This window comes from Maniola jurtina, chromosome 4, assembly GCF_905333055.1.
Source record: "Maniola jurtina chromosome 4, ilManJurt1.1, whole genome shotgun sequence".
NCBI classification, from domain to species: Eukaryota; Metazoa; Arthropoda; class Insecta; order Lepidoptera; family Nymphalidae; genus Maniola; species Maniola jurtina.
The window spans coordinates 7,642,255-7,656,365 of record NC_060032.1 but is presented as its reverse complement, the minus strand read 5'-3'; the positions used below and the strand labels follow the sequence as shown (position 1 = coordinate 7,656,365).

Below are 14,111 nucleotides of genomic sequence, written 5' to 3'. Positions count from 1 at the left end.
TTATTGCTTTCAGTATTGTATCACCTACTTAATAATTACGCAATTAATCGCTGTCAAAGTAAAAAGGATGCTGTAATGAAGTTGATTACTTCGTAAATTGGACATTTTCCGCTTCGTTAATTTATTGATAAACTCTCAGTAGCTCTTTGCGGCATAATTCATTATATTAACCCATCTTTTTTCAATTAGTTTAAAAAAATAAAACTGTCCAAATGCAAGTCGGCCGGTAAATAGTTATTTGGTTAACTAATTCGACAGTCTCAAAGACGTTTCTTAAAACCATATTTCCATTTCTAAATTATTGATGTAAAATATAGTGTGCGAATCTAACTCTCACTTTTAGACATTTAATTGTGTGAAATATGCTCTTCCGTTGTAGATAATTATCCTCCATAATATATACTACTATATTCGTGAACAAAATTTGTGGGTATTCCGGGGTTTCCCATTATAATCATGAATAATGAATAATACCAAAAGCTTATCATACAGAACTGGAAATTATTGTGGGTGCGTTGAAAATCTCGTGCACACAAAATGAGATGACATTTCAAATCCTTTTGAAAGGCTTTCATTTTCTATGACGCTTTGTGCATCCTCGCCTCTGACCGACGTCAACGGCCAACGTTTCTTTTTTGGTTTAATCAAACTTCTACTTACGAAATATAATTGACTAGACAATCAAACCATGCCTTACTCGGTCAATATGGAATTATCCGTTCACGATAAAATTTCGGGGGAAAAATATAATATTTAAAAACACACAGTTTATACTAGAAAAATAAAGTCATGTAAAAAGTTCAAGTCAATTTTGTCAAGTACTTTTCGAGTTTGGCGGACGACACGGAAGCTAAATTCTTTCGTAGGAACATTTTGATTTAATTGATTCATATTGTTGATAATATTTATTGGCTCAGATTTTAAGACTTCGGTTTGAGATTTGAAATTACCTACCTAATTTTGGTATGACTTTATTATTCGTTCAAAGCAACTAACCACGTTACAACCAACACCAGCTTGGTTAAAACCCAGGACACCAACTTCAACCATTCCATCTAATAAAATGTGTATAAAGGTTTCGGATAGCAAGAAATTGGTTCGATCGCGACGCACCTTTTCCGTGAACCCTGCGGTTGAAGTTCTTCAGCGTGAGGCGTTCAACCAATTCCTAGAAAGACAAGCGCACGCCAACCGGAACTTTCTCAACTGCGTCGGAAAACGAGGTTAGAATGGAATATTCCTAGGATATGTGTTAATCAAGCATTTTGTTGTGTAGTGGTAAGCGCGAGCGCAAGCAACGTGTATGTCAAATGTAACCTATTCTGTCAATACTATATATACAGAATCAAAAAATGCGGAATACTTCATCAGCACCCTCTAGGATTTATTCAGTGTGTGCTGCTGACGTAATTCACATTTTCAGCACTGAAAATTATGCTGCATTCTGGCTCGAATTCAGAGGATATTCAACAGAGGAATTCAAGATTTCCACCCTTGAATGCATAGGCGGCCCTTAGCGTCCTTTGAACACCTCTATGTTCTTGCTTATTTAAAGTTACTCTGATTTCGTACTCAAAAGTCTAATGAAGTTATCACTTTTAACTTTCTTTTAAAAATTAGTAAATAGATTTTCAGTCTTTATTAATACATTCCGAGCGCACATTATATGCACAGTCGCACGAGATAAAGTTGATGCTAAAACTTTATCTCAATATTTCACGTAGGTACTAGATGCAACTTATCTGAATACATTTGTAGTGAAATACAATATGCATATAACGTGGCGAACAGAATCTAACTTTTTCTATTAACAAAAATGTGTTTCTAGCGCATTATTTTATAGAATCTACAGCTCTTACATTTTAACGCTGTTTGCTATATACGTGTATATATACATTTTAGTTTGCTATGTTGTATAGGTATTTAAATAGGTTAATCGTATGCATGTAACTGCAAACCTTGATATCCGAATACGCTGTCATCATAAATGTCGAATCTAAACTTATTTCCAAGTAAAACAGCCTAAAACTGTACTTATTGAGTCCAAAATTCATGATTATGATGACGGATTACAAACTTGAATTCATTTCTAAACAAAACTGCCTAAAACTGTACTGAAATTGAGCCAAAAATTTGTGATTTCACAAATCACAGTACAGTTTGAACAGCTTTCATTCAGTTTTCGCTCCTTCTGTAAAATTTTGTTTCATGGTTTGATTCGTTTCGTTGGTCAGCTCTTATTACTCGTATTATGTGCATATGCTTTTGATGACTTTCAAAAATGCGCTACTCGTGAATCGTGATTTATTAATATTAAGAGTTCTGAACATCAATACATCCTTAGATTAGATACTTCTGAAATATTATGGCATTTTTTTTCAATTTCTACCTTTTTTCTTTCCTTTGTCTGAAAGATTATGAGGCACTGTAAGGGTTGCAGCTATTTACTATGCATTTATATATGAAGAAAATTGGTAAAGCATACTTTGTAACTCGCATCTCGTATTCGTACTTTGTAACACCTATCAAACTAGTACCAATAGCAACAATGCTAGATTAACTGTTTGAATGTTTATAGAAAATAAACAAAAATATGAAAATTAAAGAAAAAACTAAATTTTTATTAAAAGTTTGTGTTTTATTTCAAATATACACTTCTTAGTTTAAATGTATAGTACCAAAAAATACTTAATATTTCTTGTGTTTCAATATATTATTGTTTGCTGTATTTTAAAACGCAAGAACATACCTACGTACTAATTTTTCTATATATTTTTTTAAGTCTACGTGTAAAACTTTTTAAATTATAACACTATTACATTAATGATCTTTTATTTTTCTCCGTAGATCCTTGGAGCAGTGAAGAATGCACCTTCAAGAAATAATTCGTAACGTTTGAATGAGCCAATTTTTACCGTCCTGCAACTGATTTAATTATCAAGCAATGTTGTTGTTATTGTTATTTGATTATGACTATTTATATGTTATTCTTATGAGTGTTGTACGAAACGTAATTTTGAAATTTAAAAATAAAACAATTTTAAATTAGGAACTCCTTTCGTTTTATTAATTACCATTACAATATTTAGGTATCAATGTATAAGTTCATCTAATTCTTTTTCATTAAATATTATATAGGAAGCTTGAACAATTAAACTACCCTAATGACTTTTAGATGGATTTTATCTCTATTTGTATGGCTGTTAAATGTACATACCTATACCTACACACATTATATTGCAGCATCATTTTAATAAGTTATGATTGCGATACGTTAAGCAGTGCCCACACCAATAAAATATATTTTCTGAGCATAAAATTTCATCAGTGTGCCTGTTTACGTGGAAAGAGATGAAAATGATTTATCGACAAAATTGTTTACGCCAAATGTAGCGTTCAACACGTCAAAGCTAATTTTTTAACCCCCGACCCAAAAAGAGGGGTGTTATAAGTTTGACGTGTGTATCTGTGTGTCTGTGTATCTGTGTATCTGTCTGTGGCATCGTAGCTCCTAAACTAATGAACCGATTTTAATTTACTTTCTTTTTGTTTGAAAGGTGGCTTGATCGAGAGTGTAGCTATAATTCAAGAAAATCGGTTCAGCCGTTTGAAAGTTATCAGCTCTTTTCTAGTTATTACTGTAACCTTCACTTGTCGGGGGTGTTATAAATTTTTAATTTACACTTGTTATTGCTGTGGACGCGGTTGTAGTAAAACTCCCAGAATAAAAACTTACGATACAAAGAAAACTAATCGGTGAATGTATGGGATGAAGGCTGATGACCGCGTCAAGCGACGCATGCCTTCCCTGTCCATCGACATGCCGATGTCCGTGCTGCGCCAGAAGTTGAATCTGGACCAAGAACGAAAGCAGCAGGCTTTTCGTGCAGCAGCCAACAGAAACTACTTCAATGATATTGGCAAGCGAGGTGCGTATCCCATTGCTTCCTACTTAGTTACAATTTTCCCATTTCGAGAACTAGTATCATGTGAGTAAAATATCGAATTAGTATCATGTGAGTAAAACACTCAAATGGATTGAAAACCTTCTACTAATACTGATCTTTCTTGAATACTGTACTCCAAATCGCGAAAAACCCTTATCTCACTGGTCACGTATCATGTAATTACCCTATAAGATATACATTGGTTATTAATTTCGGCCATAAATACTATAATAGTAAACTTGGCTTTAGAAAGCATTGCATTTCTTAAAGTATAACTTATCTTCTATTTAAATTATTACATGATGAAGTCTCTTAAAATTGTTACATGTCTCTTTAGGTATCTCTACATACTACAGATTACAAATACAAGTAGATTAATTTAAGAGATTTTTTTTGAAATTATAATAGTTGAAATTATGCTAGTCGAGATGGACAGTGGCTAAATAGTCAAAGTGGATGCGGGTGGTCTGTTAAATAGCATTATCTTATTGTTAACTAAAAGATGAACAAAAGATTACATTCTTAAATACTCATAATATATGTACCTACGAGTATCTTACTAGTTAGATAGGTTTGCACTTACCTTCAATTTTTTACCATAATATAGTGAGAAGCACTATTTTACTTGGGTTTGTTCAAATGGTTTTCTTGTTATTAAGTAGGTACCTTCTGAAACTGTATGGTTAATAGAACCTTGCAGAGAACTTGTTAATTTTGATTTTTATATTTTAAACAGCCAAAATTTTTTGATTGAAAATTGGCCATTGTGTTTTCGTGAGAGATTTTTGTATTCAACACAATCATCATCGTATGCCATCTTCGAAAAGAATGTTCTGTGATCGTTATTAGAAAAGGTTTTCTGTATAGAGCAAAGAGATTATAATTATAACAGTTTAATGTTTATAGTCTGCAACCACTTTTTCTTTTAATTTTGGGCGGAGTCTGTCCACCAATTTACATCGTTCAACCGTTTACTCCTTTGACGACGGAAACCTAAAATCTTCTCTTCTAGAGTATGAGCACAAATAATACTTATAATATAGAATAATAAAAATATACCCATGTCAACCAAACGTGAAAGAATTAACATTTCTTTTATAAATTACAGGTTCTGCGTCCATGTGGGTTCCAAGCGTCGATATGGGTAGAAACTGAAGGAAGTCAAATTCCGCTATCGTCTTATGCTGAATGCTTTTGTTCCAACCGAATGTAACTCGTGAATGTTGTAATAATTTAAAACAAGTTTTGTAATTTATTATTGCTCATATATGTCAAGTAGTCGTTTCTAGGTATTTAGCCTAGTATTTTTGTAGAGTCTGTAAAATAAGTGTAGATTGTAGAATTTAGGCTCTTTCACATAGATATTAGAATAGAAAACAAAAGTAACTAGGTAACTTGAGTGTGGTAAAATTATCGGAATTCGCATATTTTATAATTGTTATTAAAACACATAAATTCATTTATTATTTTATTTACTTGTAGGTGGTTACATTTAATTAAATTGTAAGTGTTCATATTACCTCAATAAAGATTGTTTAAGAATTCGTAGTTTCATTTTTCAATTTATTTATTCGCACCTCCTAACGATAACGATATGATATAATAAAATATAATTCACAAAGAAAATACGATTTTTCTGAATGAATTGATTAATGTTTCTAATTTTACACTACTCATTACATAATCATAGTAGTATAGGTAGGTAAATAGTCTCATAGTTTGGCTAAATTTTCAATAGTAGCTATGCTTCTTTGCCTCTTTTCAAATTGAATAATTAAGTAATTAAATTGATGATTGGCATAATCATCATTTCAATTTCCTTAAAAACTTTATGAAGATAAACCTTCAGCCACATAAATGTAGATTTATACAACCAAATCCTAATTCATTTAAATATTGAATGTGTATTTAGATTTAAAATTAAGTAACAATGTTAGCATTTATTTCAGAGTATCGAAATACGCAAAAAAGTAAATAACAAACATTTATAGTAAAATATTGGTGTATATCCACCATTTATTTGATGAATAAACAAATGGTTTCCTATTAATTAGCTGGAGATATTTAACATCAAAGTTTACTAACGGAATTTAATAAGCTTAAACATCACACAATTGTAGCCATTTTTTCAAAATATGTCCCATTTAGCTATTTTGGTCTCGACTGCAATGTAGGTATTAAGTTTAGTAATTAATCACAATTAATTATGGAAAAACACGCTAAATTGTAAGTGTCAAGTAATCTTTATCTATACGAAATAAAAGTGAACTAATAACTAAGTGACTCACATAGCCATGGGTCAGAAACTTGAGATTTTGCATGAGAGTTTTATCTATAACGTAGACTCTCTCTACGCCGTAGAGTCTACGCCGCGTCGTAGAACTATGAAATAATTTTAAGAAATTCTACTCTAATGAAGCCGGGGCGAGTCGCTAGTTTGCTATATTTATAAATTTATTAATATTGGAGAAAGTTATCATTAATATTTCATTTTCGGTCCAATCTGACTAAGGAATGGTAATTATGTATTTATTATACTTACCTATTCATATATGCCTACTCCGCAAATTCCACTTAATTAGCTATATCTATTACAAGAGCCAATTAATCGATCCATTTGATCCTTCATCTTGTGATACACTCAATAATAAATTATAGATACAATACCTACATAATTAATATAACTAAAATTTCATTCCCCTGTTTTGTCCGTGGTTATAAAGGAAAAAGAATTAAATAACATTGTTATTAGGCAAATATCATAAAACGGGGAGGAAAAGTTGCTTTTGGCAACCAGTTAATGCGCCTAGCTTCGTGCCGAAAGCTTTGGGATAGTTAAAATCGTAATGATCTATTCAATTTTAAGGCGAACTACCTTCCTAATTTACTACTACTATTAATTCCTTTTTATCATTGTTGCCTATGATCCCACCATAGGCTGAAACATGATGAAAAGCTTGTACGTGCTTGCAGTAAATATGGCAATTATACCTAATGCAGTGACTAATACCTAGAATGTCCAGGCTTTGCCAAATGAAAGGTCAAGAGTAGTACAACAAACACAGTGCAGAACAAATCTAGATTTTAGTTACCTACTTCTTTGTCCTAACCGATGGATGTCCAATGTTAGATTTAGATATCTGTACAGTTGTATCTAGCGGCACTGTGTGACTTGTTACATGTCGTCGGTTCATCTAGTACAGGCCAATATTACGCGGCGTAAGATCGTATTTCCAGCTCCTTTGTTTCTAAATGTCCAATACATCTACGAGCTATGTCCCCTGCTCATTGCTACTATTTTTTACATAAAATTAAATATAGTATATTAATTGTAAGTATTCTTTTGCAGAGATACGCAGAAATCCACGAAGGGCGCGCGAGACCGAAGCGCAAGATGCCTTCGCTGTCAATCAACAATCCGATGGAGGTGCTTCGTCAACGGCTGCTGCTCGAGGTAGCCCGCAAACAGATGCGTGAGGCGAACCAGCGGCAGGCGGTCGCCAACAGAGTCTTCCTGCAGAATGTTGGCAAACGAGGTCTGTTAGAAATCCTCCGTATATGCTGTCTTTAAATTAAATCAAATATTATTTATTTTTCGAAGTAGTAGACCATATTAAGATGATTTTACTCTAAAGAAAGATAAGAAAGCACCTATTTATATACATTTAATGTCTTTTCTATATTTTGTCGAAGTACCACACATATACCTAAAAATAAATGTAATTACCTAAATATTTTTCATTTGTTTTTCTGATATAGGTAGGTTTATGGTTCTATTTAGTGTTAAGAATGGTAGATTTGTTATTTTACAGGTAGGTATATTACGAGTATAATTTTTGCTAGTTACTTAACTGTCCACTGTTTTGTTCAAGCTATATTTGTTTTCATTTAATTAGAAACGTGATGTTGGAGCCTTGAGAAAAGCCGTATCTAGGTAACGAAGTTTTAAAGTCAGGCCGTAATTGCCAACATTTTTTTTATATTATCTAAACACATAAAATAATTCAATAATTAATAAAATATTTCACCTACCTAGCTATAAAACTACCTATTTCTTTTAACATTCCTATAATTTTCTTAAACCCACTACAAGGATCTTATGTAATTTAAAATACCTGCCACTGTTGCGTTAATCTCCTAGTTGGTACCTACGAAGGCATATCCAAGCCAGAACAATTGCAGAGGCAAGAGATTCATACTATTATCGAATTATTTTACTTACCCAATGGGCATATTTTTTTAAATTAAATGGTTACTAAAGATGTCATAACATTGTATCGCAATTAACTTAACATTTTGTTTACACAGGTTTTTGGGAAAATACGGTTCCATCTCGCTACGACAACTAAGGAGTGAAGAGAAAGTTTTGTTTTGTATCACCGCAAATCGACTCCACTACAACCACAACAATCTGCTATACCCAAACCAACCAAATAAACTTTAAAACTTTAAGTAAGCCATGGTACATCATTCCATTATTATTAACCCCAGTAATTTTGAGTCATGAATACACTTTACACAAGTACTAAAAATTACTCGCTAGGCCAAATATCAATGAAATTCTACGTAGTCTTTAAAACGCAGGAAGTAAAGGAAGGCACTCAGCGACAAGACAGCATCTTCGTTAAAACATTTTTACTGCAACACACCTTTTGAAATAGGTACCTACTAAATAGAATTAACTGTATTCACCGTTCTTATTTCTACTCGTTATAAATCTTAGGTACTATTTTCCTTATAAATTTTATATTTTTTTAACAAAGAGATGGATGTGAATACCAGCTAAGTAATCACTGGTTTGGCATAGTCTCATTTACATACCTTTTAACCGACTTCAAAAAATGGAGTAGGTTCTCAATTCGTTAGAATCTTTTTTTATAATATTTCCGAAGGTAAGTAGTAAACTTAAAAAAATTAACTGAATTCAGTCCTTATTTTGACTCGTTTAAAAAGTCACTTACCTTAAAAAAAATCATTTTATATTTTTCTAAGAAAGCGATGGATGGATGTGAATGCTACCAGCTCAGTATTCACTGGTTTCGCATAGTCTCATTTACATTCTTGTTAATAATCCTGAAGGTACCTACTTAAAAGAATTGTCTGAATTTACCGTCCTTATTTGTACTCATTATAAAATATATAGTCTACTTATTAAAATTTTCATTTTATGTTATTTTAATAAAGCGATGGATGTGAATGCTACCAGCTCAGTATTCACTGATATAGTCTATTCTCATTTACCTACTTGTTAATATTTCTGATTTTATCGCCGTAGTAAAAGTTAAAGTGGTTAAGTGTAAATTTTTTGTGCCAAATGACTTAACTAATGTAACAAATATCGATAAGAGGTTCTATTGTATTTTACTTACTTACATATATTTTAGTAACAATGTAATTGTCTAAATAAACTCACTATCCTCTTCCTACAATGTTCAGTTTTATGTTAATTATAGATATGTACAGAGTAGCTGATACATGTAAACTTTTGATTTAAAATTCCTATTGATCTCTATTAGCTTTTAATGTAGGAAACTGTAATAGTCTATATTATTGAAATATGAATACGTTCAATAAAAACGTTAAATTATTATTTGGCATTTTTTTTTATAATTCTGTTCTATAGTAGAAATGTCAAAAAAGTCTCGTGAAGCTCCATACAATTTTAATCCTATACTAGACGTTACAACTACGCTACGACTACGCTACGATACGACGCTACGCCGGCTATGCCTCTAAACAGCTGTTGCTACCTACCTACTAAGTAGTCCTTTTTGTGTATGAATTTTATTCTTCGGTTTAGGTTGATTAAAGCACTTACGAAAGTCATGTTATACGTAGTATGGTATAATACGTACAAAAAATAAAATGAGTGGTATACAGCTAATAAAAAATATATAATTTTTAAAAACCTACCAAATAACTGAAAAAAAAATTTAAATGACCTCACCTATACATAGTTACCTAAATAAATTTCACAGTTTTTTCAGAACTTTATTTAGCATCATCTTCGACAACTAATCCTCACGTGGTAAAATGATTGACGAATTGTAATTTTCAAATAATGTTTTGTTAAATATGCTAACGTGTGTTGGCGGAAAACTATTTGCAACATTGTTTTTGATATTATCATGTATTAGTTAGTTCGCTTACACAAATAATGCCTCTTAGTTTGCTCTTCTGAGAGCGACAAAGAGTAAGCGTCGCAAAATATTGATTTTTGATGTTAAAATTATATTTAACTAACTTACGTATTCTAAGAACAGAGAACAAAAAGATAATTAGACCTGGAATTTTGGTTATTATACACTTACCGATCAATTAAATTTCATCAAATAATATTACAATACTTAATGCTTACGAATATTATAAGTGTGTCTCTCTGTTTTCTGTCGTATAGCTTTTCACATACCAAGCGTTTAATCAATTTTAATGTTTGATATACAGATACTAGTAGCTTGTATCCCGGGGATGGACATAGGCTACTTTTTACCATAGAAAATTGAAGAGTTTCCTTGAGATTTTTTGAAAATCCTAAATTTGAAGTTTGCGGGCATCATCTAGTCAAACAAAGGCTGTACTATCATGGTGTTACCATGTAAGTTTGGTGAAGATTTGATAAATAGTTTTGGAAATAGAGAACGGAACTCCTCAACGGCTAGCAGCATATCAATCGAAGCAAATCAGACCAAATTTTGTCTATAAGATAGGTAAGCTCCCCGTGCAAAGCCAGGGCGGAGCAACTAGTACAATCTACAATTGCTGTCATTTCCATCGCTATCACTCGCCGAGCCCAAGTCGTCGATTAAACAGAGCCAATGTTCTCCATCATCACCAAATTGGGATGCTGTAATAAAGAAATCAATCAACTTTCGAATCGAGTATTCTCTTTGTCGGTGTTTAATTAGCTTTTTCGGAGCTGCTGCACACTATGGTCTACAAATATAGAGAACTATGAGAGAGATCTGAATGACGTACTACGAGTAACTGGCAGTGTGTGAAGGTAAATAAAGGTACTGAGATGGTTTTCCAGAGTTCCCTTAAATTCGAACATAACATCTATTTATATTTTCTTGCAGTTCCAATTTTCCGTGAAGCGATGCTAAAATCTTAAGTATCGACAGTAAACTTCATTACTCGATTTAATGTTTAAATTTTGTGTTTACTTATAGAGTTACTGAGTTTGTTACTTTCATTAAAAGGAAGCGCAATTTGAAGTGTTTAAGTGTTGTACGCATAGAACATGAAAGCGTCGTTTTGTGTGATAAGATAAAAAATGAAGTAAAATGTTGTAAGTGGGAAAGCAATTTTCATAAGCGGAATTTTTCCATATGTATCCGCACTTAATCTTGAGAACATCAATTGGGCAAATGGCAAATCCTACTATTACTTTTGGCAAGGGAGGTATACAGCTACATAATACGTATTATAATATGTAAATCACTGAAATGTTAGTAATGTAAGTAAGTATAATATCTAATAGATATACATGTAGCTTGTGTCAACTGCCAAACAGTTCAATCTTGTAGTCCTTGCTTGGTATTAACGATATCAATTCACCACCAACAGTTCCTGAATCCTCATATCTTAGGCCGGCAATATTAGGATTAAAAAGTTTGATCCAGAATTTTTTTGACCATTTAGCGAACTTCCTCTATTGGGTAAAAAAATTCGAATTGGTTCAGACATTTCGGAGAAATTGGTGGACATAGCAGACATATTGGTGACATAAGTGTACATAAATGAGTATTTCTACGTATATAAGAATGATACACAGGTGTATTATATGAAACCTTTCTGAAAATAACTACGTAAAGTATTACGATAGTGAAAAAATTATCAAAATAATTTCATTGGTATTTGAGAAAATCGTGGCCTTACAAACATACATACGGATCAAATACTAATCCTCCCTTTTTGTAGTCATTAAAAATTACCTGAATAGGTACATCACACTTTTCTGATTCCTCGTCAAAATAGTAGTATAGTACCTATGTTGTCAACGCTCGGTTAAGGCTCATTCTGCCTGTAGGGGCGATAATATTAATTAAGGTGATTTAATTTAAAGCGGCGCGCGAGAGCCACATGATTTCATTACCCACTCCTCGACACATTTTCGTCACAGACTCCTTTACGTTCATTTTACGTTAGACGAGACATATTTTTTTATACTGTCCGTTATAGTACGCGACAGGTCCAGATGGCAAACGTGGTGGGGACGCCCCACACAGCCACACAGCCCCGCGCTAATTTGGTGCGGGATACTGCGGGTGACGTGCGGGTGTGCGAGCGTCCCCCCGCCTCATACCCCGATTGCCATCTCGACGGACAAACGAAGAACGACGGATAAGGTCATGGACATAATTTAGTACTTTATAACTATATTTGTTATAAAAATATAGATGGACCTAACGAATAGAGCAATTTTAATCAGACACATGGTCCGCTGATACTAAGGCATGCTTGAATATATAACCCTTTAGTGCATCGTGTACAGAAATATTAGCAAAAAGCTACTTTAGTATGTAGTAGGTACTGTATTCTGAGGAACTAATATGACAATAATATGTAGGCACTCGTATCTAAGACTACATTTTATGTAATTACTAAATACGTATTTATATTATGTGGTTTATTAATTGGAATAGTGCGGTTATAAACATTAATTAATTAATATTATTTGTTAAATAAACTAAGTATGTTTTTATTCGATCTTTCTTAGAATGTGTATCAAGTAAGAATCTAACATGTTTACCAGTAGCACATAAAGTAACAACAGTATTACTTACTAACTACTACGTAACGCTATTAATTAACAATAACACTTAGGTAGTAGGAATTCAAACAACAAAATAACGGACCTAATAAATATAAAAGATGCTAGCCCAATGTTGACCGCAGACATAATATGCAAAATTGAGGACATGAAGAGAGATGGCCGCTTCATCACATTATCTTGTGACAGACCTGACCCGACCTATACACTTGACCTCATTTAATTCCAACACGTTTGTATGTAGGTTTGTCTGTTTGTGGAGGGTCCTCTAGTTATTCGGTCATTTAACAAGGATGAAATGGAAGCTTCATCAAATATCTACTCGTGCCGCCCTAAACATTGTCTATATATATTGTTCTTTAGGTAGGCTTTTGGATGTGCATTTGTGGCTCTACATCACAAGAAATTACAATGAAGCTCACGATTTGATATCAACAATTTCCTTCACGTGACCTGCAATGTGTCTTACTTGGCAGTTAGCTCCTAGAAGTGGGTGCACGAAGGGTGTAAACACTGGGTGTACGGATAAATGAAAAATCGTGCTCTGCTGTATGACATTTACAAAATTGCGTTATCACCGTTGTATTTCATTAAACTAAAAAAAAAAACTAAATTAAAATAGGTTCATTTCTTTAGGCGCGACGAGGTCACAGACAGATACACAGATAGATACACTTCAAACTTATAACACCCCTCTTTTTGGGTCGGGGGTTAAAAATGACTATTTTCACTTACAAGACCTATGGTTATAAAAGCCTGAGCATTAGTAAATATTTGATTTACTGAAAGTTGATGTTAAAAATGATACACCAATTTTATAGTCGACTATAAATACGCAATTTTCCTTGTTATATGTCAATTCGTACAATAAGCGCAAACGCACGTTTAATGTTACTTAATACCTAACATTTCCCGTTGCGCACCGCTGATATCACGCTTCGTGTGTATCCAAGTCTTTAAAATTATTTAGAACTTGAAAGCTGCAACTTTCAAATGGTGAAAAATCCTAAACCTGTTTTGTGCATAGACGCGTCTCGATCGCAAGGGTTCATTACAAATGAGAGGTACTTAAATATTTTTTAAGAATTTTTTCATTACTAAGAACTCCAGCTTGCTTTGTAAAACTTTTCTCATTGATGTGAAAGGGCGACTTTCTCAAACTGTATTTCTTGTTACAGGAAGTTTCATTATTATCTTTGCGTAGATACCGGCGTATCTATATTTTTGTTTTTTTTTTTTTCATTGCAATTAAACCATAATAAAGCGAAAACTATCTAAGATTTAAGAAAATCTTGCCGCCTTCACATGCTTACATTTCTGCAGCCTCAAGCCCAGCAGCCTTGAGTTGAGCGCAAAGCCGTTTCTGTTCAAATGAATCTTGTTTGTCTCCT

The 14,111-nt window shown here is 32.9% G+C and overlaps 1 protein-coding gene across 5 annotated transcripts in view; it reads left to right on the top strand.

Moving 5' to 3' along the window:
* Positions 1-14,111, top strand: part of LOC123864559 (diuretic hormone 45) — a 75,701-nt gene that overhangs the window by 57,080 nt on the left and 4,510 nt on the right. For 2 of the 5 annotated variants that reach the window (XM_045905111.1, XM_045905114.1), the window contains 2 exons: positions 7,297-7,483; positions 8,256-9,537. In XM_045905111.1, the coding sequence (XP_045761067.1) occupies positions 7,297-7,483; positions 8,256-8,296 (228 nt within the window). In that variant the 3' untranslated portion in view covers positions 8,297-9,537. Of the gene's footprint in view, positions 1-1,075; positions 1,224-2,847; positions 3,007-3,775; positions 3,930-5,055; positions 5,390-7,296; positions 7,484-8,255; positions 9,538-11,170; positions 11,175-14,111 lie in introns of those variants that run through there. The other 3 variants (XR_006795808.1, XM_045905112.1, XM_045905113.1) reach the window with 3 other exon arrangements.